This window comes from Bos grunniens, chromosome 18 (genome assembly GCF_055505025.1).
Source record: "Bos grunniens cultivar Pamir isolate PY7600 chromosome 18, Bosgru_T2T1.0, whole genome shotgun sequence".
Lineage (NCBI taxonomy): Eukaryota > Metazoa > Chordata > Mammalia > Artiodactyla > Bovidae > Bos > Bos grunniens.
The window spans coordinates 50,626,866-50,649,733 of record NC_141182.1 but is presented as its reverse complement, the minus strand read 5'-3'; the positions used below and the strand labels follow the sequence as shown (position 1 = coordinate 50,649,733).

The window sequence follows — 22,868 nt, the reverse complement described above, 5'->3', positions numbered from 1 at the left end:
GGGATGAGCTTAGGGAATCATGGACACGTGGTGGGGGAGGACCCCTTGGCAGAGATAGGCAGAGGTTCAAGAACCAGCAAGATGGCTGGTGCACCTGGAGCAGAGGAAGGGAGGGCAGGAGGGAGGGAGGAGATGGTCAGGGAGACAACGGGCTTCGTGTGCCTTGGAGGGCAATCTGCCTCTGAGCACTGCCTTTATCCAGCAACCCCCTGAGGTGGGGCTGTTATGGTCCCTATTTTAAGGTCAGGAAACAAACTTAGGAGCCAGTTAACTGCCAGAGGTCACTAGCTAGTTAGTGGTGGAACACGGGTCCGTCTTCAGAGTCCATGGTGGAACACGGGTCCCTCTTCAGAATCCAGACCCAGAGCCCCCACTATTCAGACCCCAAGAGAGTCAGCACACTCTGGACCTCAGGTCCCTGACAGTGAACGGAAGTGGCCGAGGCCTGTTGATTCTCAAGTCGGGTGGTGGCACCCCATAAGGGGCTTCTGGAAACAGGTATATTTTCGGTTCTGATTTGACTGATTCCCACAGATGGGCCACATGCCTGCCAGATCCTGTCTGCCACTGACATTTGGGGGGTTATGGTAAAAATGACATGTTGGGGAAGGGGGTCCTTTGCTGCAGCTTCACATGGGTGCACTGACTCACACAATTGCCCCTTTGGGCAGGTGTCATTTTTATCCCCGGTAACCAAGGAAATGCATAAATAGCTTGAAATGATGCTCCGTGAAAATGGTCAGGAGAGCATAGACAGTGAATAATGTTTTCTTGCGGGATTAAATGGCAGTGTGCCTGTGCACGCTAAGTCGCTTCAGTAGTGTGCCACTCTGCAACTATGGACTGTAGACCACCAGGCTCCTCTGTCCATGGGGTTCTCCAGGCAAGAATACTGGAGTGGGTTGCCATGCCCTCCTCCAGGGGATCTTCCTGACCCAGGGATCAAACACACATCTTTTCCATCTCCTGCACTGGCAGGCAGGTTCTTTACCACTAGCGCCACCTGGGAAGCCCCAAGATGGTATTAAGTGGAGTGAAGAAAACTAAACAGCTCTCACTTTGTTACTTGATAATATCCAACCTGGGGGGGTTGGCCATGGCATGTGGGATCTTAGTTCCCCGACCAGGGATGGCACTGTCCTTCCCTGCATTGGACATGTGGAGTCTTAACCACTGGACCACCAGAGAAGTCCCTCAGGCCCCATTTAATGTATCTGACAAGCACATTAGGCACAGGGCTATTTTGCCTGCTAGCACTTTGATGCTTTGAGGCTCCAGCTGTCCCAATCTCGGGCTGTGGGATGCAGCTGCCTTGGACCCCAGGTGGGCCAGTGATAGGGTGCCTGGCAAAGACCTTGGTGGCACCAGAGCTGCCCACTCCCATTTTCCTCCCCCAGGAGGGGGAGCCTGCACAGTGGAAGCCAACAGATGGGAGACCAGACCATTTCACTTGACACCCTGAATCCAGTTCTCTCAGTTTTCCTCCCCTTTGTTGTGTAAAAGAGTTAGATTTCTGCCACTGCTTTAAAGGAACTCAGGAGGGGACTGCTGTGTAGACTGTATGATTCATTTGGTCTCTACAACTGCTCCAGCTGTGGGGGAAATCAGTCCCATTTTGCAGATGAGGCAAAGTGAGGCTCAGACCATAGGGTTACACGGTGAACTCGGAGGAGGAAGGACTTGGAACCTCGCTTTCGCTAATTCCCTGCCGACCACCCATGTTCTGGAGAGAATGTTCTGCCATCTGGGAACCCTCTGAGCCTCCATGGATTCTCCCTTCTCTGGCTCTGAGGTGTCCAGGAACACCCCGGGGGACAGCCTGTCACTCTGGCCCCGCCTGTCCACCTGCCCACACACTCAGACAGACACAGGTTTGGCGGCAAGAGTGTCTGGTGTTTAATCGCTCTCTGCGGCCTCCAGGAAGGCGGGGAGGGAGGGGGCGGCCCAGCCCACTCCCGTTTCTGGATGCTGCCGCTGCCGCCCCGTCCGCCGGGACTCTCCACTCGACCGCAGACGCGCTGGGCGGCCGGCCTCTGGGTTCACAGCGGGGGCCGCAGGGGCAGCTAGGGCGGGTCCCGGGAGGCGAGGTAGGCGGCCAGGGTTACCAGGGCGGCCGCGTATGTGCACACGCCCAGCCCGACGGCCAGGACCCCCAGCAGGAAGGCTCGGCGGGAGGCGGCCCCTGCCCCCTGGACGTCCCCCTGGGCCCAAGCCTTGTTGGTCTGTAGAGGCGTTGGGCAGCGGTGACTCAGGCGTCCCCTCATCCCACCCTGCTTCCCGCAGCCCGACCCCTCCCCCACCCCCACACCCTTGTATTCATATGTTCCAAAAACAGGGAGCAGCTACTGTGGGTCAGGCACAGCTGGGCACTGGGTTTACTAGGTGACTAATAAAAATAGACATATATTACTATATGCCACAGTTCTAACTCATTGAGCTTCACAATGACCCTGAGGTAAGAATTAGTCATCCCCATTTTACAGATAAGGAAAATGAGGCACAGGGAAGTTAAGTGGCTTGACCACCACCTTACCAGAGGCTGGGGGGCAGGCCTAGGAGTGGAGCTCACTCTGCACTCCCCTCTGTGACAAACACGCCTCACTTCACTCCTGAATATTTCTACGTGAATCCTCTTCATCACTTCCCACCCCCCACCCCAACCCACCCAAGCAGGGCTCCTCTCATTTGTTTTCTTTCAAATGCCATTTTCTCTCTTATATCCAGTCCCCTCTCAACCCCACCCAGAGACTGACCTTCTGGGCCAGGCAGAAGGCGGCGATGCCCAAGGGCCAGAAACAGCACAGCATGGAAAAGACAGCCAAGCCGAGGTGGTCGTGGGGCAGCAGCGGGGAGAGGGGGCCGCCCCCGCCCCAGTCCGAGTCACTGTCACTGGATGAGACATCCTGTGGGCAGGAGACGGCCTGAGTGGGCATCTCCATCCCCCGTCCCTGCCCCACTGCTCTGCTCCCCATGCCCCCAAAGACACCAAGAGAGAAAAATGTTCCCAGAGATAGACTCTTGACCCCTCTATATCCTGGATGCCTCCAAGGGGAAGCTTTGGACCCTGCCTCCTGAGAAAAACCTCACCCACGCTCAAAAGCTATGAGTTCAATTTCAAGAAGTTCACAGGTCCAGTCATGGGTGGGTATTACAGCTGCTCATAAGCCCTGAGTTATAAACCCCTTAAGTAGACACAGAAACCAGTGGGGACCAGAACCTGCAAAAAAGATGGAGATCAGAGGAGAGAGCTCTGGTGGCCTGAATTACTAGGACAAACCTGCCTGCTGAAACCACAGGTTCTAGGTTTACATATATATATATATATATATATCAGTTCAGTTCAGTCGCTCAGTTGTGTCTGACTCTTTGTGACCCCATGGACTGCAGCACACCAGGCTTCCCTGTCCATCACCAACTCCTGGAGCTTGCTCAAACTCATGTCCGTCAAGTCAGTGATGCCCTCCAACCATCTCATCCTCTGTCGTCCCCTTCTCCTCCTGCCTTCAATCTTTCTCAGCATCTGGGTCTTTTCCAATGAGTCAGTTGAAATGTATATATATATATATATATATATATATATATATATATATATATATATATAATCTTGCATCAAATAGCTCACAAGACTTTAAGGAGTTACTGTAAGGCCAAAACTGAAGTGAAAATCAAAATTAATTTAACAGAGAAGGTCCCTTCTGCCCAGCAGGCATTTCCCAATCCTGGAAAAATTAATCTTTCATTCACACCCTGAACTAGATTAAAAATGATCTCTGAATGGCAGTGCCCCTAGGCAGTTGACAGAAGCAGACCCAAATCCTTTCTGGACAAGGTACTTTGATTCTAACCCTCAAAACCATTTTTCAAATACAATAACCAACAAGCCATCAAAGATAACCAGGTATACAGGAACCATGGAGGAGAACTAGCAAAATAATAAGGCCCTGAAAGTCTTCAAATACTGGAATTACCAGACACATAACCATGTCGAAGTGAAGCTTACTGCCACGGTGTGGCGGACTGTTTCTAAAAATGGCCATAACCACCTCTCCCCTCCCACAGGCTCTTCTTACAGTGTGACTGATAATCTTCCCATCAAGGGGTGAGGTCTGTGTCCACTTTCCTTGAGTCTGGGCAGGCTATGATTCATCTGTAATTGATAGAATGTGGTGGAAATAATACCACACGACTCACAAGCCTAAGTCAGAAAAGGTGAGGCAGGTTCAGCTTTGTTGAAACACTCCTGCTGGAGGGCTGGAGGCACATTCGGAGTGCTGCCCTGAAGCTTACGTGCTATGAGCCCAAACCAGCCCACATGGGGTGACTCCTGCAGAAGCCCTGAGACCACATTAAGAGAGAGATACCCAACCAGACCCCCCTGCTGCTTCAGACCCTGACTGTTCCAGTTCTGGCCACTGGCTGGCCTTGACCTCATGAAAGACCCTGAGGCAGAACCACCCAAGTCCTTCCCAAATTCCCAACCCATGGAAACCATGAGCCATGATAGTGATTGTTGTTTTAAGCTACCAAGTTCTGGGTGATTTCTTAAACAGCAGTAGCAACAGGAAAACCATGCTTTGCAAATAAAAGACAAGCTTGAGAATATGGACACGGAATAAGAAATGATAAAAAATGACATTAACTGGAGGGGAGGAAAAAAGAGAGAGGTGCAGAGATGTATCAGCTTTAGAGAGACAGAGAGAAAACAAGGGGGTCAGAAATGATTGGGAAGAAAGAGCCAAAAGGAACAAAGATGAGAGACGAATCTGGAGAGAAAAAGGTAAAGAAACCAGGGGAGAGGAAGAACAGGAAAAACCACAACTGGAAACCCAGGAACATGCATGCAGTTGGGAAGTGAGACTCCAGGCCAAAGATGGGCACTCCCTCTGCCAGCCTGCTGGATGTTGGCCACAGCTGGGCTTCCCGCCAGCCCCCTCCCCCAGTTCCCACTAGGGTGCCTTCCTTAGTGGTGCTGCTCCTACCTCAAAGTCGGGGGTCCCTGGCTCCCCTAGTCCTGCACTCACAGAAGGAAGAGATGGTGGCAGGAACTGCCAACCCTTCAGCGATTCCGCAAAGGCTGTCTCTCGAAAGGGAGGCCCCAGCTCAGGCTCACCGGACTTCTGGATGGGAAGCTCACCACCCACCAGTAGGGGCTGTTGGAGCTCTCGAAGACTGGGGCTGTCCATGGCTGGGGAGAGGCTCCTTCCTAGGGGAAGGGGAAAGAACAAGACAGGCTGTTTTTTTTTTGTTTTTTTTTTTTTAAGACAGGCTGTTAATAGTCTCACCTTCATCTCTCCCCTGACTCCTGGCTTTGGAGAGACTCCAGGCAGAGACTAGGTAACTGAACCATCCTAAGACCCATTTAAGCAAAACTGAGGTCTAAAGAGTTAAAAAGGGACTTCTCTGGTGGTCCAGTGGCTAAGACTCTGCACTCCCAATGCAGGGGGCCCAGGTCCAGTCCCTGATCAGGGAACTAGGTCCCACATGCCTCAGTGAAGACTGAAGATCTCGTGTGCTGCAACTAAGACCCAGCATGGCCAAATAAATAAATAATTTAAAAAAGAGTTAAAGAGGATGGTCCAAGTTGTGGGGGAGAAAAAAAAAAAAAACTCAGGAATCTGAACATTCAGTTCTGGGCTTCTCTCTCCTCAGGGCAAAACCACACACCTGTTCCACAGTTATTCCAAACCATGCTTTACACACTTACTTGGCCCATGAACTACACACCTATCCTGAGTTCATACTCCCATCCCTCTCCCGCACAGCCATCCCCAGTGACGCTTAGTCCACACACCCCCTGTGCCCCACAAGCCTGCATACTCAATACCCAAGTCCCCTGCCACACATACCCAACCAGGCAAGCCCAACCCCGACCTGTGCACACTCATGTCCCAAGGGACAGTTTGCCCCAAACAACATGAGCTCCCAGAAAACACCCCTCTGAGGCCTGCAACCTTCTTACACACTCACCCCAAACAACTCCTTGTACATTCATCCTAATCCCCTCAACATCAGAATTTCCCCAGATGTAGGTATATGCACAGGCTTCCCACACATGCAGATGGAACACTCTCCTGTTTCCATCACTTCCCCTGCACACCTGCCCCAAACACCAGGGTCCACACACCCCTCTTACTCCACCCACATTCATGACCCACACCCACCTGCTCCCCAGACACCTCCTGTTTGACCAGAATCCACCGTTGCACCCCTCCCCCAGAACACCACCAACCCACCACACACTCCACTCAACCATAGAGAATATTCTCCTGGCCCTCACGATCGCCCGGGGGGAGAGGGAGGGTCCCCAAGTCTCCCGCCCTCAGCCCAAACCTGGCTTGAGCCGATTTCCTCGCCAAGGTTTTGCCTCCCTGTCCCTAAACCCAAGACCTGGGGTAAAAGCGGTGCTCCCGGCCCGCAGCTGCGCCCCTCACTCACCGCCCACAGCCATAGGCCAGGACCTCCTGGGTTCCCTGCACAGACACCCGACCCGACCCTGCCACCCAGGGTGGGGGCACTCAGTGAGCCCCGCACTCCCCAGGGTCCAGGCCTGGCTACGGGCTCAAGGTTTCCGCGCTCAGCCCAGTGCCCCTCTCAGCGCCCCGGGCCCGCAGCGCGCGGGGGCGGGGATGGGGGCGGGGCGACGGGCTCCGGGGCTCCGCCCTCCGCGGAGGCCGGAGGATGGGGCCTTGAAGGCCGACGTCAGCGCCGGGCGCGGACCCCTACCACCCCGGGTGTGGAGGAGTGGGCGGGAGTCTCTAAGAACAGCGGGCCCTGATTCCCTGAACCCAGACCCTAAATCTGCAGGATGGAGGAGGGAGCACCCCGATTCTCCAGAGCTTTCTTGGCTTGGCCCCGCCTCCTGCCCACCGCCCTCCCCGCTGCCCAACAGTCAAAGCAGCAACCCCAGCTAACTGTGGGCACGGTTCTTAGTGCTTTACATACACACGTTATGTATATACACGGACACGTTTATTCCTGAGAACGACCTGAGAAGCACTGTCACTGGTGGTCATGTCGTGCCCAGGAGGAAACAGGCGCCGAGAGTTAGAGCTTGCCTAAGAGCGTGCGGCAGGGTCAGTGGGTGTAGTGACCCACGCCCTGCCCCTGCGTTAGATGCCCTGCATTCATCATCTCACGGATTCCTCTAGATCTCTCTCCCTATTCTGCACATCAAGCAACTGAGGCTGAGAGGTATGTGTGAGTTCACTGGTCCGAGGTAAGCAACTAGTACCAGGACCCACAGGCAGATTCTAACCCAAGGCTGTATTTCTTGCTGGCCCACGTAGAGGGGTGAAAACAGAGGCAGAAGGTGAGGTGGGGGCTTCCAGGGAAAGGGCCGGCGGTGGGAGTGGGCCAGGGATGGTGTGCTGGTTATCAGGTGGTACAGGCGGTAGTTATGAGTTACAGTTTGGACCCACACAGACCTGAGTTCCTTTCCAGGCTCTTCAAAGCACTCGCTATGTGACCTCTGGATAATAGCATCACCTTTTTGAACTGCAATTTCTCCATGTGTAAAATGGATTAAGTACTCCCTGTCTCTTAGATTGTGATCACATATATAAAGCACTTCGATTAGGTGAAATTAACACATGTCCAGCATTTGCCCCAAACTAGGCACTCTGAACGTGTTTAATACTGCTTAGGAATAGAATTATTTATTAATGTAGCCATCATTTTCAGTTTGATGAAGGAACTCTTCTCACCCTACAGGCCTTGACCTCCTTCAAGGAGGCCACCCAGTTTGCACTGGCTTCCCTGTCTCTCGGAAGCCTTCCGTCTCACCAGTCCCAGACAGCCAAACTGGAGGATTCCCTTCCTGATGTGGGGCCGACCAGAGTTCTCTCGCTCCAGGGCTCTGGGGCTCTGTGCCAAGAGTCCAGACGCTGGAGTTGGCACGGGCCCCACTCCCAGGGAGAGCAGATGGTGTCTGGAAGTGCACTTGGCTCAGTCAGATATTCTGGCTGACAACAGGCGGGGAGACCCACGGGAGGATAGAGGAGGAGAGGGAGCAGAACTGTTCTATCAGGAGAGATAACCTGTTATTCTTTATTATCTCCTTAACCTCGCTCTTATCACTGTGAAACATACTACATACTTTGGCTGTTTGTAGTTTGAATTCCCCCACTTCAGTGCCAGCTGCAGCTGAGCTGGGATTTGCTCTCTTTTGTTCACTGCTGTGCCTCGGGGCCTAGAACAGTGCCTGGGTGCAAAGCAGGCCTTCAATACCTATTTGTGGCATGGGCACATGAATTCTTACCAGCTTCCCTTTTTTACTGAGGATGAATCAATACATTTTACTGAGGCTGAATTTACTGATTTTTACTGAATCCCTGAGCAACATGGGGCCCCCTGACCCCCTAGGCCACCCTAGAGATTTTTTTTTTGGTCATCTGCATGCAGAATTTTATTCCGTGGATAGAATCTGCACCCCTTGCAGTGGAAGTGCAAAGTCCTGACCACTGGACCACCAGGGAAGTCCCGCACCCTAGAGATTTAGTCACTTCACTACATTCTCTGGCCACCATCAGCCTTGTACAGTCTCCCTGCCCCTTCCAGGGTTCTTGGGCTTTGTGATGGTCCTGAAATACTGAACATGAAATCCCAGCCAGGATTATTAACAGAAGCCTAAGCCACTGAGTGAAAGTTTGATAAGGAACAGGACATATATTTAGTCTCAAAGGATCCCCCCACAGATAACTTATTACAAAGGGGAAAAACAGTATTAACGGACAACGTCAGCAGACACCACTTAAATCAGGTGGTGGAAGTGAACATCATCAGTATTGGAGCTGATCAACCTCGTGTGCCTACTGATGTGTACTTGAAAAGGAAGGACATGACATCATTTCTATGATGCTTCTGCCAAAAATGCATCATCTGAATCTAATCATGAGAACACATGGGGCAGAGCCAAATCGAGGGACACTTTATAAAGTAGCTGATCTGAACTCTTCAAAAATGTCAGTATTGGGGCTTCCTTGGTGGTCCAGTGGTTAAGAATCCACCTTGCAATGCAGGGGACGATGCCAAGGATTAACTAAGTTCGTGAGTTGCAACTATGAAGCCTGCACACTCTGGAGCCCATGTGCCACAACTAGAGAGCCTACGTGCCACAGCTAAGACCTAATGCAGCCAAATTAAATATATATTTTTAAAATGTCAGTGTCATGAAAACAAAAACATAAAAATCTAAAAGTCGGCAGCCTGTTCTAGGTTAAATGTGACCAAAGAAACATGACGGGCTTCCTAGGTGGCACTAGTGGTAAAGAACCCACTTACCAATGCAGGAGACATAAGAGGCTCCGGTTCAGTCCCTGAGTCGGGAACATCCCTTGGAGGAAGGCATGGCAACCCACTCTGGTATTCTTGCCTGGAAAATTCCATAGACAGAGGAGCCTGACGGGCTACAGTCTGTGGGGTTGCGAAGAGTCGGACATGACTGAAGCGACTTAGCCCGCACACAAAGAAACATGAATCTGCCTGCAATGTAGGAGGCCTGGGTTCGATCTCTGGGTTGGGAAGATCCCCTGGAGAAGGAAATGGCAACCTACTCCAGTATCCTTGCCTGGAAAATCTCATGACAGAGGAGCCTGGTGGGCTGCAGTCCATGCGGTTGCAGAGTCAGACACAACTGAGCAACTAACACTTACTTACTTAGAGCAACATGACAAATAAACACAAAGTGTGACCCCAGATGGAGAGCAGATGGTGACAAGGTGTGTTATTGGGACAAAGGGAGAAATTTGAATACAAACTATGAATTAGATGATAGTTTTCTATCAATATTAAATTGATACTTGGGGAAATGTTAAACTGGTATTATGGTTATATAGGAAAATCCTCTAGTTCTTGGAGAATTTTACTGTTAAAATAATATTATGAATATAATATCTGTATATGTGTATACATATATGTAACACATATGTGTATGTATGTGTGTATATACATACATATATATATATGAAAAGAAAATCAAGTGAAAAGTTGAACAAAACTTCACAAAAAGAGGAAATCCAAGGTAGCAATGAACATTTAAAAATTACCCAACTAATCATCAGGCAAATGCAAATTAAAATCACAATGTGATACCAATACACCCTCATCAGAATGGCTAAATGATAGAAGAAGCCACCAGGAAGTACTGGTAAGGATGTGGAGCAGGGGAACTCTCATACATCTAAAATTGGTTCAACCACTAGGCTGAATGAGCATTCAAATTGGTTCAACCACTAGGAAAACTGGGCAGTTTCTTCTATAGCTGAACATATCTTGTGTGTGCGTGTGTGTACTTAGTCATGTCTGACTCTTTGTGACCCATGGACCTTAGCCTGCCCAGCTCCCCTGTCCATGGTATTTTCCAGGCAGGAATACTGGAGTGGGTTGCCATTTCCTTCTCCAGGGGATCTTCCCAACCCAGGGATCAAACTCATGTCTCTTGGGTCTTCTGAACTGGCAGGTGGATTCTTTACTAGTGAGCCACCTAATGACCCAGCAATTCCAGTCCAATAAGATATGAACATATGTCCACCGGAAAACAGGTTCCCATCAATAGATGGATAAAGTATAGCATCTTCACACAGAGGAAACTATATAGCAATGAGAATGAAAGAACTACAGCCACGTGCAATGGCATGGGATAAATTTCACAAAGCACTGAGCAAGGAACAGCAGACACAAAGTAATACATACTGCGAGATTTCATTTATATAAAGTACAAAACCAGTCAAAATTAATGCATATTGTTAGGAGTCCAGTTAGTGGTTTCCCTTGGGGACATCCTGGATGAGGCATGAAGGGCATCCTTGGAAGTTAGTCATGTTCTTTTCATGAGTTGATTTCTGGTTACCAAGTATGTTCAGTTAATGAAATTTAATTCAGCTGTTCACTTATGATTTGTGCACTTTTCTGTACATATACTGCCAAACATTTATTTTTGAAAATGTGAGTTCTATCTAAAGATATGGATAACGTTCCAAGACGTATCACTGAGTGAAAAATGCAAGATGTGGAAATTCCCTGTGTTTCAGTGGTTAGGACTAGGCTCTTTCACTGCCGAGGACTTGGGTTCAATCCCTGGTCAGGGAACTAAGATCCCACAAGCCACTCTGCTTGGCCAAAAAAAAAAAAAAAAGCCAAGATATAAAAGAGGATGAACAGTCACTCTAATAATGAGTACAGCATTTCCTCCAAAAATTAAAAATAGAATTACTACATGATCCAGCAATTCCACTTCTTTGGGTGCATACCCAAAAGAACTGAAAGCAAGGTATTAAAGAGATGTGTGTATACACCCATGTTCATAGTAGCTGTATTCACAATAGCCCAAAGGTGGAAGCAACTCAACTAGATGAATGGATAAAGAAAACAGAGTGTATTTCTAAAATGGAATATTATTCAACTTTAGAAAGGAAGGAAATTCTGTGATGTCCACTTTGTAATGTATAGAAATACCAAACCATTATGTTGTGCACCTGGAACTAACATGGTGTTGGAGGTCAACGATGCTTCAAAATAAATAAATAATTACCATATAATTTTGAAACACAAGGAAGTTCTGACATGCACTACAGTATGGCTGATCCTTGAGAACATTATGCTAAATTATGCTAAATGAAAAAACCCAGTCATAAAAGGACAAATATTGATTCCACTCATATGGGGTACCTACAGTAGTCAAATTCATAGAAGTAGAAAGTAAATAGGGGGTTTCCAGGGGCTAGAGGAAGGGAGGGAGGAGTGGGAGTTTTTGTTTAATCGGTACAGTTTCAGTTTTGCAAAATGAAAAGAGTTCTAGAGACATTGCACAATTATGTGAATGTGCTTAAGGCCACTGAACTGTTCACTTAAAGATGGATAAAATGGTAAATTTTATGAGTATGTTCTCACAATTTAAAAGACTTTAAGAATAAAAACTACATAAAGAGATACTCAGTGTGCTTCTTGTAAAAAATATGTAAAATGTGCTGTCTCAGTAACAACAACATGAACAGTAAAAACCATCAATAATAATAAACATTTATAGTGCTTCTTATGTGCCAGGCACTACCCTAAATTCATTGGGCAGTTGTATTATTATTATTAGTCATTTACATTGTTATTATTGCTGCATAACAAAATCCTCCAAAACTTTAGTGGGTTAAAACAACAAATACTACCATCAGACATAGTTTCTGTTGGTCAGGAATCTGTTGATCGGTTTGTGGGCTGACTCTGGGTCAGGGTGTCATGAAGTTACAGCTGGCATGGTGGCCAGCTGCAATAGTCACCTGAAGCGTTGCTGCAGCTGAACCATCTCCTTCCAAGATGGGTCTCTCACATGGTGCTGGTTTGTTTGGCTTTGGTTCTTCCCCATTTGGGTCTCTCTGCTGGCTGCTTCCCTGCTGTCGCATTGTGGTGGCTGGGCTCTCTCAAGGTGAGCCATGCAAGAGAGAAATGGAGGCGGAATCCTCAATGCCTTTTATGGCTTAGTCTCAGAAGTCACACAGTAACAACTGTACCAGGAGCTACTGGAGCAAGTTACAAAGTACAGCCTATACTCAAGAGGGGCAGGCTCCACCACCTAGTGAAAGGAGTGTCAAGAATCTGTGGACATGTTTTAAATGTCCAGCTTCATACATTCATTAAATTCTGACCATAATCTAACACAGTGGGTACCATTACTCATTCTCCTGTTACAGACGAGGGAACTGAGAGGCTAAAGGTCAAACGGAAGGGCCAGAACTAAGACTTAAATCCAGGTAGGTGAACTGGGAAGCATTTTCTTAATCACTAACATTACCAGTGGGAAAGAAACCAACTGAAGAAAAAATATTTAAGAAGGAGCTTTTTATGAGACTTCTGTTTGTTTGTTTTGGGGCCATGCTGTGTGGCATGTGGGATCTTAGTTCTGAGACCTGAGAACGAACCCTGTGCCCAGTGAAATGGAATCAGAGAGTCTTAACCACTGGACCACCAGGTGAGTCCCATGTATAGGACTTTGATGACTGGCTGGACATGGGACGTGTTGGAGTTGAGGATGACACCCATGACCTCCATATTCCTTTGATACTAGGAGATGAGATGTGTATCCAAGAGAAGTGAGACAGCAGGAGGTGAAGAACATAAAGTTTTGGGACAGAGTGAGAGAGAACTATGGGCTTCCCAGGTGGCACAGTGGTAAAGAATCTACCAACCAATGCAGGAGATGTGGGTTTGATCCCTGGGTCAAGAAGATCCCTTGGAGTAGGAACTGGCAACCCACTCCAGTATTCTTGCCTGGAAAATTCCATGGACAGAGGAGCCTGGCAGTCTACAGTCCATGCGGTCACAAGAGTCGGACGCAACTGAGCACGTAGCTCAAGACAGAACTATGGTCGATTTGGTTTAAGGATAAATCATTTTGCCCTAATTTCTTCTTCTTAAATAAAACTGATAATTACCCACCCTGTGGGATATCTGTGGGCTTCCCTGATGGTGCAGTGGTAAAGAATCCACCTGCCAATGTAAGAGACATGGATTCGAACTCTGGGTCAGGAAGATCCCCTGGAGAAGGAAATGGCAACCCACTCCAGTGTTCTTGCCTGGAAAATCCCTATGGACAGAGGAGCCTGGAGGGCTACAGTCCAAAGGGTTGCAAACAGTCAGACACGACTGAGCACACACATGGGATATCTAAGGATTAAAGATCATGCTTGCAAAACAATCAGTTTACAGTGGCTGGCACAGAGAAATCACTTGATAAATGGTAGCTTTCAAATATACCTATTAGTGAAATATTATCGAATTATATACATATTGAATTATTTTTTTTTCTATATAAATACTATCTGTGGAGCCCTACACCAAGGTCACAGGTGTAAAGCCTTGTACCAAGTCCACAAATGTGAAGGCCTGTACTAAGGTCATCTCAGGAACTGACCAGAGCCCCCATAGCAACCATTGCCATGAGCGCCCCCCAGATCTAAGCCACTCAATTCCTTGATCCCATATTAGGTAAAAACACCCACTCCATTATTCACCCTATAGCATCCTAACCAATCGCCTAATGCCACCCTTCCAGCAGGAGTTTTGTCTTGAGGCTATAAAAATTGGCTACTAGCCGATGAAAGGCGTTGGCTCTCTTGAGCCGGCCTGCTGTTCTAACAGTCAGCTCTCCGTGCTCTGTCAGGAGGTAGGCCTGCTATTCTAAGGGCATCTCCCTCTCGAATAAACTCTATCCTCCTCTCATTCTGCCTCATGTCTGGAAAATCCTTTCTAACCTGCACACAATCCACGACACTATCCCATTGAAATGTTGCCCCCCTCCCTATAACTTTGAGCTGGTGACTCTAACTTTTGCTGTCCCCGTTTTACAATAAGTAGGGGAATAAGTTCCCTTTGGACTCCTGGTCTGGGCTGGAGGAATAAGGCAGAAACTAAGGTTCAACTGGAGTTGGAGGGTGGAGAAGGTACTGCTCAAGAAATCAGAACGTGTGAGTGCCTCAGTCACTCCACTTGGGGTCATGACATGGATGAGATAACTGAGACCTAGAGCTGTGCAAGGTCCTAAGTTACTGACAGAGTCCAGCCTTCAAAAACAAGATTTTCTGCAGATAAAGTGGGCCTCAGTTCCTCATTTCTTACCCCTTCCCCCACCCCACCCACTCATTGCTCAGAATCAGCACTAACAATGAAGAAATGGGCGGTATTTCTGAGAAGGAAGTTGGATTTATCAGTCTTTGAGGAGCTTGGGGGAACTCTAAAAAGGAACCCCGCCAACCAGATGAAGTTTATTTCCAGTTAGGAGGCAAAGGGATGCATCCAAACTCGTGAGATTCCCCTTAGCTCTGGCTCAAGTCTGTCTTGTGGTCCCTGTTGAGAGACAGTTTGAGGGGTAATGGGGCATGGATGGATTTGCTTATTCTGTTATGAGAATATCTGAGACAGACAGTGTTCAAACTTCTTCGCCGCGCTCAACATGGCCACAACCTGGCGACGCTGCAAATGGCTGAACCGTGGATCGTGGCTGGAGAGACTTCTTACCCAAAAATGGAGACGGGTGGGGGGAAGAAAATGTCAATCACAGCATAGTCCCGCCCCCAAAATGCCGCTAGGGCCAATTAGCAACCCGGAGGGCGGGTGCAAGGCCAGGGGAGGAGGCTGCCGTTGCCCCAGCAACAACCTGGGAGGCAGGAGGCGGGCGCGGTCTCGGAGAGATCTGCGCCTCAGCTCTCTCGCTGCCAGGAAGGTCCTAGGAGAGGCGTGAGCCAGACCTGGGAAGTCAGCGCCTGCGGAGAGAGGGACAGGTTAGGCCCATGAACTCCAATCCCCGCCAGCGTTCTCGCCTCTCCTAACCGTTAGGTACTTTGAGGTAGGAATAACGCATGCGCGAACTCACAGGCGGAGCTAAGGCGCCCAGCGACGCATGCGCCTCATGGACTTGGCGGGGGGGGGGGTGGGGGGGGACGGAAATCTGACGTGGGAGGCGGAGTTTTGTGTTGTGGGCGGAGCCATTGGGCCCCCTGGGGCGGGACTTTCCGCGGCGTTGAGCCTAGGAAGAAGTTATTTTAGAGGCAGCCAGAGTTAGGCGCCAGCTCCTTGGAGAGTCCGTTACTCGCCCCTCATTTTTCTGAGACTCTCCTGGAGAGGCAGTTAGTATCGTGGTTGAAACCGCAACCTCAGTGGTTTGACGAAACTAGCTTGGAATCCCACGTATTGCTCCTTACTTGGTGGGCCTCAGTCTTCCTATTTATTAGGTGGAGATAATTGTATACTTTTCTCATAAGGCTGTGATTATATTTTCCCCTTTCAGGGCAATGGCTGAGGTGCACGTGATCGGACAGATCATGGGGGCCACCGGTTTCTCGGAAAGTAGCCTGTTCTGCAAGTGGGGCGTCCACACAGGTATTCCCCGACATGGTTCATTTCCCCACCGAAACCTCTCAGTCTAGCTGCTCCACCTTCTTTCCTTGACCGCTTGGCTCAGTCCCTGATCCTCAGCTTCTGTCAGTTCTCAGGACTCCTACCCCAACCACATTCTGTTCATGCGAGTCTCAGGCTCCCTTCTTATCCCTTCCCATCCCACCTCTAGGAACTCTTGAGTTCTAGTCTCTCAATACACGTTCCCTGAGGGCTTCCCATGGTGGTGCTAGTGGTAAAGAACCCGCCTGCCAATGCAAGAGACATCAGAGACATGGGTTTGATCCCTGGGTCTGGAAGATCCCCTGAAGGAGGGCATGGCAACCCACTCCAGTATTCTTGCCTGGAGAATCCCATGGACAGAGGAGCCTGGTAGGCTACAGTCCATAGGGTCACAAAGAGTCGGACACGACTGAAGTGGCTTAGCACACACAGCAAGGATATAGGCTTGACACACCCACCTACCCCCAACACACACTCCCAATCCTCAAAACATTTAACAGCCCTAACAACACTATTTGGCTTTCATTCACTGTCTTAGAGGTACCTTGGGTGACTCCCCCATCTTAATTCTTTGCTTCACCATCTCCGTTTATTGAGTTCTTAAAGTGAACGGAAGTTTCCATCTTGGAATTAAGAGGAGAGACCACCCTCCTGTATTCATATTTCTCTGTGAAAACGTAGAAACCTGGTTCTGATCGTCATCCAAGTCCATCCACATAAGCCCAAGAGGGACCTTGGAGGTCCCAGTTTTCATGCCTTTCCATCAGAGGCGGTAGAGGGTGGTGGTTAGTGTGATAGAGCCACGGGTCACCAAGTCTGGGCTCAAATACAAACTCCCTTACCTATTAATTGGGAGTCTTCGGACTTGACCTTTTTGAGCCTGTTCCCTTGTCTGAAAATGAAGCTAATAGCACCTAAGAGGCAGCAGAGTACTGATAGGTTAAGAGCAGAGACTGCCTAGATTCAAAACCAGCTCCTGTTTATTAATTATGTGACCTTGGGCACTTGTCTTTGCCTCGATTTCCCTGTCTGTACAATGGGAATAATAACACTATTTACCTCATGGGGTTGTTATGAGGACTACATGAATATCAACAGCCCTTAGAAGAGGACCTGGATTTGTAAGTCCTTTTAAGTACTTGCCTGGCTTGTGTAACAGCTGGATGGGCTCTTGTTTCTAAGCCTGGGATATGTTGTCTAGCAGAGATACATGTCCATGAAATGAGTGTGGCCATTGTCATCATCATCGTTTTAGGTCCAGAGTCCTTTGTGATTTCACTGGTGGATAGACTAGTCGCTGAGATTCCCTGGGAAGTTGGGATCCTCCAGTTGAGTGAAAAAGACAAGCCTGGAATCAACTCGGTTTCCAGCGCCCTACCACTCATCTGTTCTGTGACCCTGGGCAAGCGCTGTTCCCTCTCAGAGCCTCAGTTTCCTGGTCCGTAAAATGGGACTATTTGTCCTTCATAGCAGCATCAGGAAGTCTTGTATGTGAGAATCCTGACTCAGGGTCTGTTGCTTTCCTCACTTGGCCCAGAAGGGAGCAGTAACCAACATGATTTTTATTATTTCAGGGGGGCTCTTCGCCAGGGAGGAGAGGCTCTCTCTTCTCGAGAGAGAGCCGAGGGGCAGTCAGATAAGGGGCTTGGTCTCTGCTATCAGTCAGAACTCTATTTGAGGAACTTCCCTGGTGGTTAAGACTCCACACTTCCACTGCAGGGGACACCGGTTCCATCCCTGGTCGAGAAACTAAGATCCCCGCATGCTTCAAGGCACGGTCAAAAACAAATAACAAACAAACCAGAAACAAAACAGAGCTCCATTTGAATTAGCTCCACTGTGGGATTTGGTCTGCTTCGGTCCTGCTGTAGGCCCAGCGTGGAGAACAGTGCTTAGCACAGAGAAGGTATTCAGTAAAGGTTTGTGGAATGAATGGCCAAGTGCCATTCCTTCTCAGAGTCTGTTTCTTTACCTGTAAGATGAGGATTGTATTAGCCCCCACCTCCTAGGATCATTTCTTTGTCCAGCAAACACGTATCGAGCACCTTCTGTGTACCAAGATCTGGGTTTGCGGTCCTAGGGATCCAGTACTTTATGAGATCCGTGCTCTCTTGGGGCTCACAGTAGGGGAGACAGAGAATAAATAAACAGATAAAGACATGAGTCCAATGATTACAGATCGTGTACTAGGTCCTAGGAAGAGATGAGCTGAGAGATGATGTGAGAGGGACTGATTAGTTTGGGGATAGGAGGGTGAGAGAGAAGACCTCTGTGAAAATAGCACTTGAGCTGATCCCTGAAGTATGAAAAAAAAAAGTCTGGGGACATCCAGGAGCAGGGTTTTCTAGGCAAAAGGAACAGCCAGTGCAAAGGCCCTGAAAAGTGGAACAAAAATAGAACCAGTGAGGCCAGAGAGTGGTGAGGAATGAGGAAAGTGATGAGAGATGAGCTCAGGAAGGTGGTGGGTGGGGGTGGGGAGGGGGCAGGGCACAGGCCAGGCCTTGCAGGGCCTGTGGGCTATGGAGGAGAATCTGTAAGCAGGGGGTGGGGTGGGGATTAAGAGTCCCAGAAGGCGGATTAAATGAATTCATTATTAGAGCGCTTAGCACAGCGTCTGGCATTTGGTAAGCACTCAGTGCATTTTTGCTGTGACTGTCACCCTCGGTAGGATTGCTATTACGATGCACCTTTCACGATATGCTCTGTGCTTTTGTTCATGAAGGACACCCTTGGCCCCATCTTGGTCCTCGGACTAGGGCCTCTAAATGTGGAATGAGAATAGTAATATAATAAAGTGATACCCGGAGAAGGCAATGGCACCCCACTCCAGCACTCTTGCCTGGAAAATCCCATGGATGGAGGAGCCTGGTAGGCTGCAGTCCATGGGGTCGCTAAGAGTCTGACAAGACTGAGCGACTTCACTTTCACTTTTCACTTTCATGCATTGGAGAAGGAAATGGCAACCCACTCCAGTATTCTTGCCTGGAGAATCCCAGGGACAGGAGAGCCTGGTGGGCTGCTGTCTATGGGGTCGCACAGAGTTGGACACGACGGAAGTGACTTAGTAGCAGCAGCAGCAGCAAAGGGATGCCCAACACTTATTCAGCAGGCACTATGCCATGGACACTTCTTAGTGCTTCGTGTGTATTAATTCATTTAATCATCTCACAAACCTGTGAGGGATGCATTATTATTATACCCACCTTACAGATGGGAAGACGGAGGCAGAGAAAGTAACAAGCCCAAGGTTGCTTAGGCAGGAAGAAATAGTGCCAGGATTTAAATCTAGACATTTGGCTCCAGAATCTACACTTTGCAACCCTTGACCACCACCCACCCCCAGTTCCAGGGAGAAAGGGGGTCCTGCAGCCACAGTGGGATCCCCTTCCTGAGGACTGTCTCCTACCCCTCGCCCTGACCTCATCCATGTCCCGGCTCTCACTTGCAGGGGCAGCATGGAAGCTCCTGTCAGGAGTGCGGGAGGGCCAAACACAGGTGGACACCCCCCAGATAGGGGACATGGCCTACTGGTCCCACCCCATCGACCTGCACTTCGCCACCAAAGGCCTTCAAGGTGGGTTCCCAGCCTGGGCCTCAGGCTAGACTAACTGGAGGTGGGTTAGCGGCACCCCCATGCTACCAGAACCGGAACCACCAAGTGCTGGCCCTGCTTCCTGTGCCTTTGGGTCCCTTTCCTGACCAGACTTGCCCTGGAGAGGCTGAGCTGAAACCTCCCCAGGCCAGCTCTAGAGTTTGTTAGAACCAGGGCAGAGGCCAGGGTGAAGGGGGCAAGGTCAAGGGGCATGTGGGGGGAGAAAGACGTGGCTTTCACAGAGACAAAGCAAGAGAATCTTCCATCAGAAGGAAGCTGGGAGGCACTTCCTGGAGGTCCAGGGGTTAAGATGCTGTGCTTCCAATGCAGGGGGCCTGGGTTTGATCCCTGGTAGGGGAACTAAGGTCCCACACAATACTTGGCTCAGCCAAAAGAAGAAAAAAGGAGGAAGCTGGGAGAGGGTTATGAGAGAGACAGAGGTGAAGGCTAGTGGCTGTTCTGCAAGCAGGGCTTTTCTGCTGCTCAGAGGGTAAATGAATATGTGAGAGAGGAGGGGTATCAGAAAACCTTTTCTGGAGGAATATTTATGTCATTAGAAAGGAGTAGATTCCAGGAAATGGTCTAGATAAATATGCCATATATTTCTATCATATAAATAATAGTTACTGAGTACCTGCCCTGTGTCAGAGGGGGCCAAGGAGATGTCAGTGATGAGACAGCCCCTGCTAGCCCAGCTCTGTTCCCACACAGATCATCTCTAGGGAGAGAAAGAGCTACCCTGAGTGGCAACCCAGAGTGGGCAGGCCTGGATGAGGGATCCTGAAGGACTCTGGGAGCCCAGAGGAGGTGCCTTACTCTGCTGGGGAGTTCAAGGAGGGCTTCCCGGAGGAGGGGGAATGTTTAGCTTTGCTGTGAAGAGTCAGTAGGAGCCATTAAAATGGAAAGATGGAAGAGGGTTCTAGGCAGAAAGCCATGTGTGGAAGGGTCAAGGGGAAGGTGAGTCGGGTATTTGGAGGATGGAGGGTGAGCAGGGAGACTACAAGGGGTGATGTGGCAGGGGACAGGGAACAGGCCCTGCAGGATCTTCAATGCCAGGCCACAGAGTGGAGGCCATATCTGGGGAGCCAGAGCAGGTGATTGACAAGTCAGATTTTGCTTTTAAAAGATCCCTCTGGGGACTTCACTGGTGGTCCAGGGGTTGAGGATCCACCTTCCAAGGCAGGGGAGATAGGTTCAATCCCTGGTCAGGGAACTAAGATCTCACATGCTGTGGGGCAGCTGGGTCCACGTGACTACTGAGCCTGTGGGCTCTCGAGCCCTAGTGCCACAACAGAAATCCCATGTGCCACAACTGAGACTTGATGCAGCCAAACAAACAAACAAAAAAAAGATTGCAATTAAAAAAAAAAAAAAAAGATCCCTCTGGCTGCCTCATGGGTGCCGGATTGGAAGGTGAGGCAGGCCACAGTTCTTTCAGCTCTTAAGGATCCCAAATACCCTTGCCGTTTCTTTTCTCATTCTATTAGGAAATCCCATTAGCTCCACCTTTGGAATGCATCCTGAATGTCATCACTCCCCCGACCCCCATCACCTCTCACTCTGCTGTTACCATAGAGTCTTTACTGAGGTGTCCCTCCTGTGAACACCTAAGTCAGGCCACATTCCTTCTCTGCTTAGGACCCTCTGTGGTCCCCACATCACTCAAGGTAAAAGGCAAAGCCTTACCATGGAAGGACAGGGCCCTGCTTGATCTGGTTCTGTCTCCCCTTCCCCATCTGCTCCAGCCACATCAGTCCCACCAGGCAGCTCCCACCTCAGAGCCTTTGCACTAGCTGTCCCTGTGCTGGGAGCACTCTTTCCTAGATAGCCATATAGCCCCCAGTCTCTTCCCTCCGTTAGGCATTCCCTCCGATGTCACCTTCTCAGTAAATTTTTTCTTGATCACCGCCTTCTAAAACTGCATGCCTACTCCCACCCTACCCAGCTTATTTTTCTCCAGGGCAGTTATCACCATCTGACATAACCTATAATTTGCGTATTTACTGTGTTGGTTGTCTAAGATGTCAGCTGCACAAGGGCAGAAATTTTTGTCTGCCCTGTTCACTGCTGTATCCCCAGCTTCTAGAACAGGGCCAAGCTCAGAGAGACTCAGAAAGGTGGGTGAAATGGGGCTGGATCTCCCAAGCACTTTGCCTATAGGGTGAGGAGCTGAACTATATCTTGAGTGAGGAACTGGGAAATCTATGGAAAGGGGAGAAAGATGCTTCCAGCTGCCAGGTGAAAGATGAGAAGGCAAGAAAGAAGGCCCTGAGGCCAGGAAAGAGGACAGGGTGTGGCCATGGGGAGGGAAGGAAGGAGGCATCCAGGACAAGGCCCAACACCCTCACCTGGGGACTGGGCTCCCCAGAGGTGGGGACACAGAGGAGGAGGCCAACAGAGAATTCAACAGAGGCCAGACCTCACGGGTCTAGAATGTTGAGGTTGGACTTTATACTGAGAGCATTAGGGAATCATGGAAGGGTTTTGAGCAGAGGAAGAACCTGGGTTCAGAAAGATCCCTTTGGCTGCTCTGTGGTAGTCCAGAGGAGGAGGGTGGGGCAGAAACCTGGCAGGGAAGCACTGGGCCTGGGTTCTTCAGGAGCAAGAGGCTGGGCTGTCCCCCTTTACCTTTCCTCCCTCCCTCCTATCCTGCAGGCTGGCCCCGGCTCCATCTCCAGGTGTGGTCCCAGGACAGCTTCGGCCGCTGCCAGCTTGCAGGCTATGGCTTTTGCCATGTGCCCAGCAGTCCAGGCACCCACCAGCTGGACTGCCCCACGTGGCGACCCCTGGGCAGCTGGCGAGAGCAGCTGGCGAGGGCCTTCGTGGGTGGCGGGCCTCAGCTGCTGCACGGAGATGCCATCTACAGTGGGGCTGACCGCTATCGCCTGCACACCACCTCCGGGGGCACCGTGCACCTTGAGCTGAGCCTGCTGCTGCGCCACTTTGATCGCTATGGGGTTGAATGTTGAAGGAGCCTATAAGGATGGCTGGCCCCCAGCCATATCTTGGGACACCCCATAAGGGGCAGGATGGTGCAGTGGTCAGAAGTATGGGCTTTGGAGACTGTATGCCTTGACCCAGCCAAGGCTGGTGCAGCTTCTAACCTGACCAGCGCCTCAAGCCCAGTGACTGCCGCTCCCAGTTCGTTTTCCCATCTGTAAAATGGGGGCAGCAGGTGTGTTGGGCTCACAGGGGTTGGGTGCAGAGAAGCTAATGGCACATGGAAGGGCTCAATAAAGGTGTGGTGCTTTTCAAGTGTGGGTGCTTTTTTGACCTTCATCTGTCAGACGTGGGCCAGGGGTGGGGGGATTCCTCCTACTGTTACCCTCCTCCTCAAGCCCCCTTCCCTTGCCCTCTGCCTCAGCGTCTGACCCCCTTCCCCACTCTGGGTGATGCT

The 22,868-nt window shown here is 49.9% G+C and overlaps 2 protein-coding genes across 10 annotated transcripts; one reads left to right on the top strand and one right to left on the bottom strand.

Annotated features, from left to right (window-relative positions):
- Window positions 1-1,872: 1,872 nt before the first annotated feature.
- Window positions 1,873-6,712, bottom strand: TMEM91 (transmembrane protein 91). 2 transcript variants are annotated; one of them, XM_086352682.1, is made up of 4 exons: window positions 6,436-6,712; window positions 4,980-5,203; window positions 2,754-2,903; window positions 1,873-2,222 (listed from the first exon to the last, which is right to left on the bottom strand). In XM_086352682.1, exons 1-4 carry the CDS (start codon window positions 6,446-6,448, stop codon window positions 2,064-2,066), a joined length of 546 nt encoding a protein of 181 aa, XP_086208808.1. In that variant the 5' UTR covers window positions 6,449-6,712; the 3' UTR covers window positions 1,873-2,063. The 2 variants fall into 2 exon arrangements, with proteins under 2 accessions (XP_086208808.1, XP_086208810.1); XM_086352684.1 differs by having other exon boundaries at window positions 5,022-5,203; window positions 6,436-6,642.
- Window positions 6,713-15,106: 8,394 nt separating this feature from the next.
- Window positions 15,107-22,726, top strand: B9D2 (B9 domain containing 2). 8 transcript variants are annotated; one of them, XM_086352661.1, is made up of 4 exons: window positions 15,107-15,263; window positions 15,770-15,861; window positions 19,328-19,453; window positions 22,127-22,726. In XM_086352661.1, the coding sequence occupies exons 2-4, from the start codon at window positions 15,774-15,776 to the stop codon at window positions 22,438-22,440; spliced, it is 528 nt and encodes a 175-aa protein (XP_086208787.1). In that variant the 5' UTR covers window positions 15,107-15,263; window positions 15,770-15,773; the 3' UTR covers window positions 22,441-22,726. The 8 variants fall into 8 exon arrangements, with proteins under 8 accessions (XP_086208787.1, XP_086208788.1, XP_086208786.1 ...); XM_086352662.1 differs by having other exon boundaries at window positions 15,107-15,318; XM_086352660.1 differs by having other exon boundaries at window positions 15,107-15,328.
- Window positions 22,727-22,868: the final 142 nt, after the last annotated feature.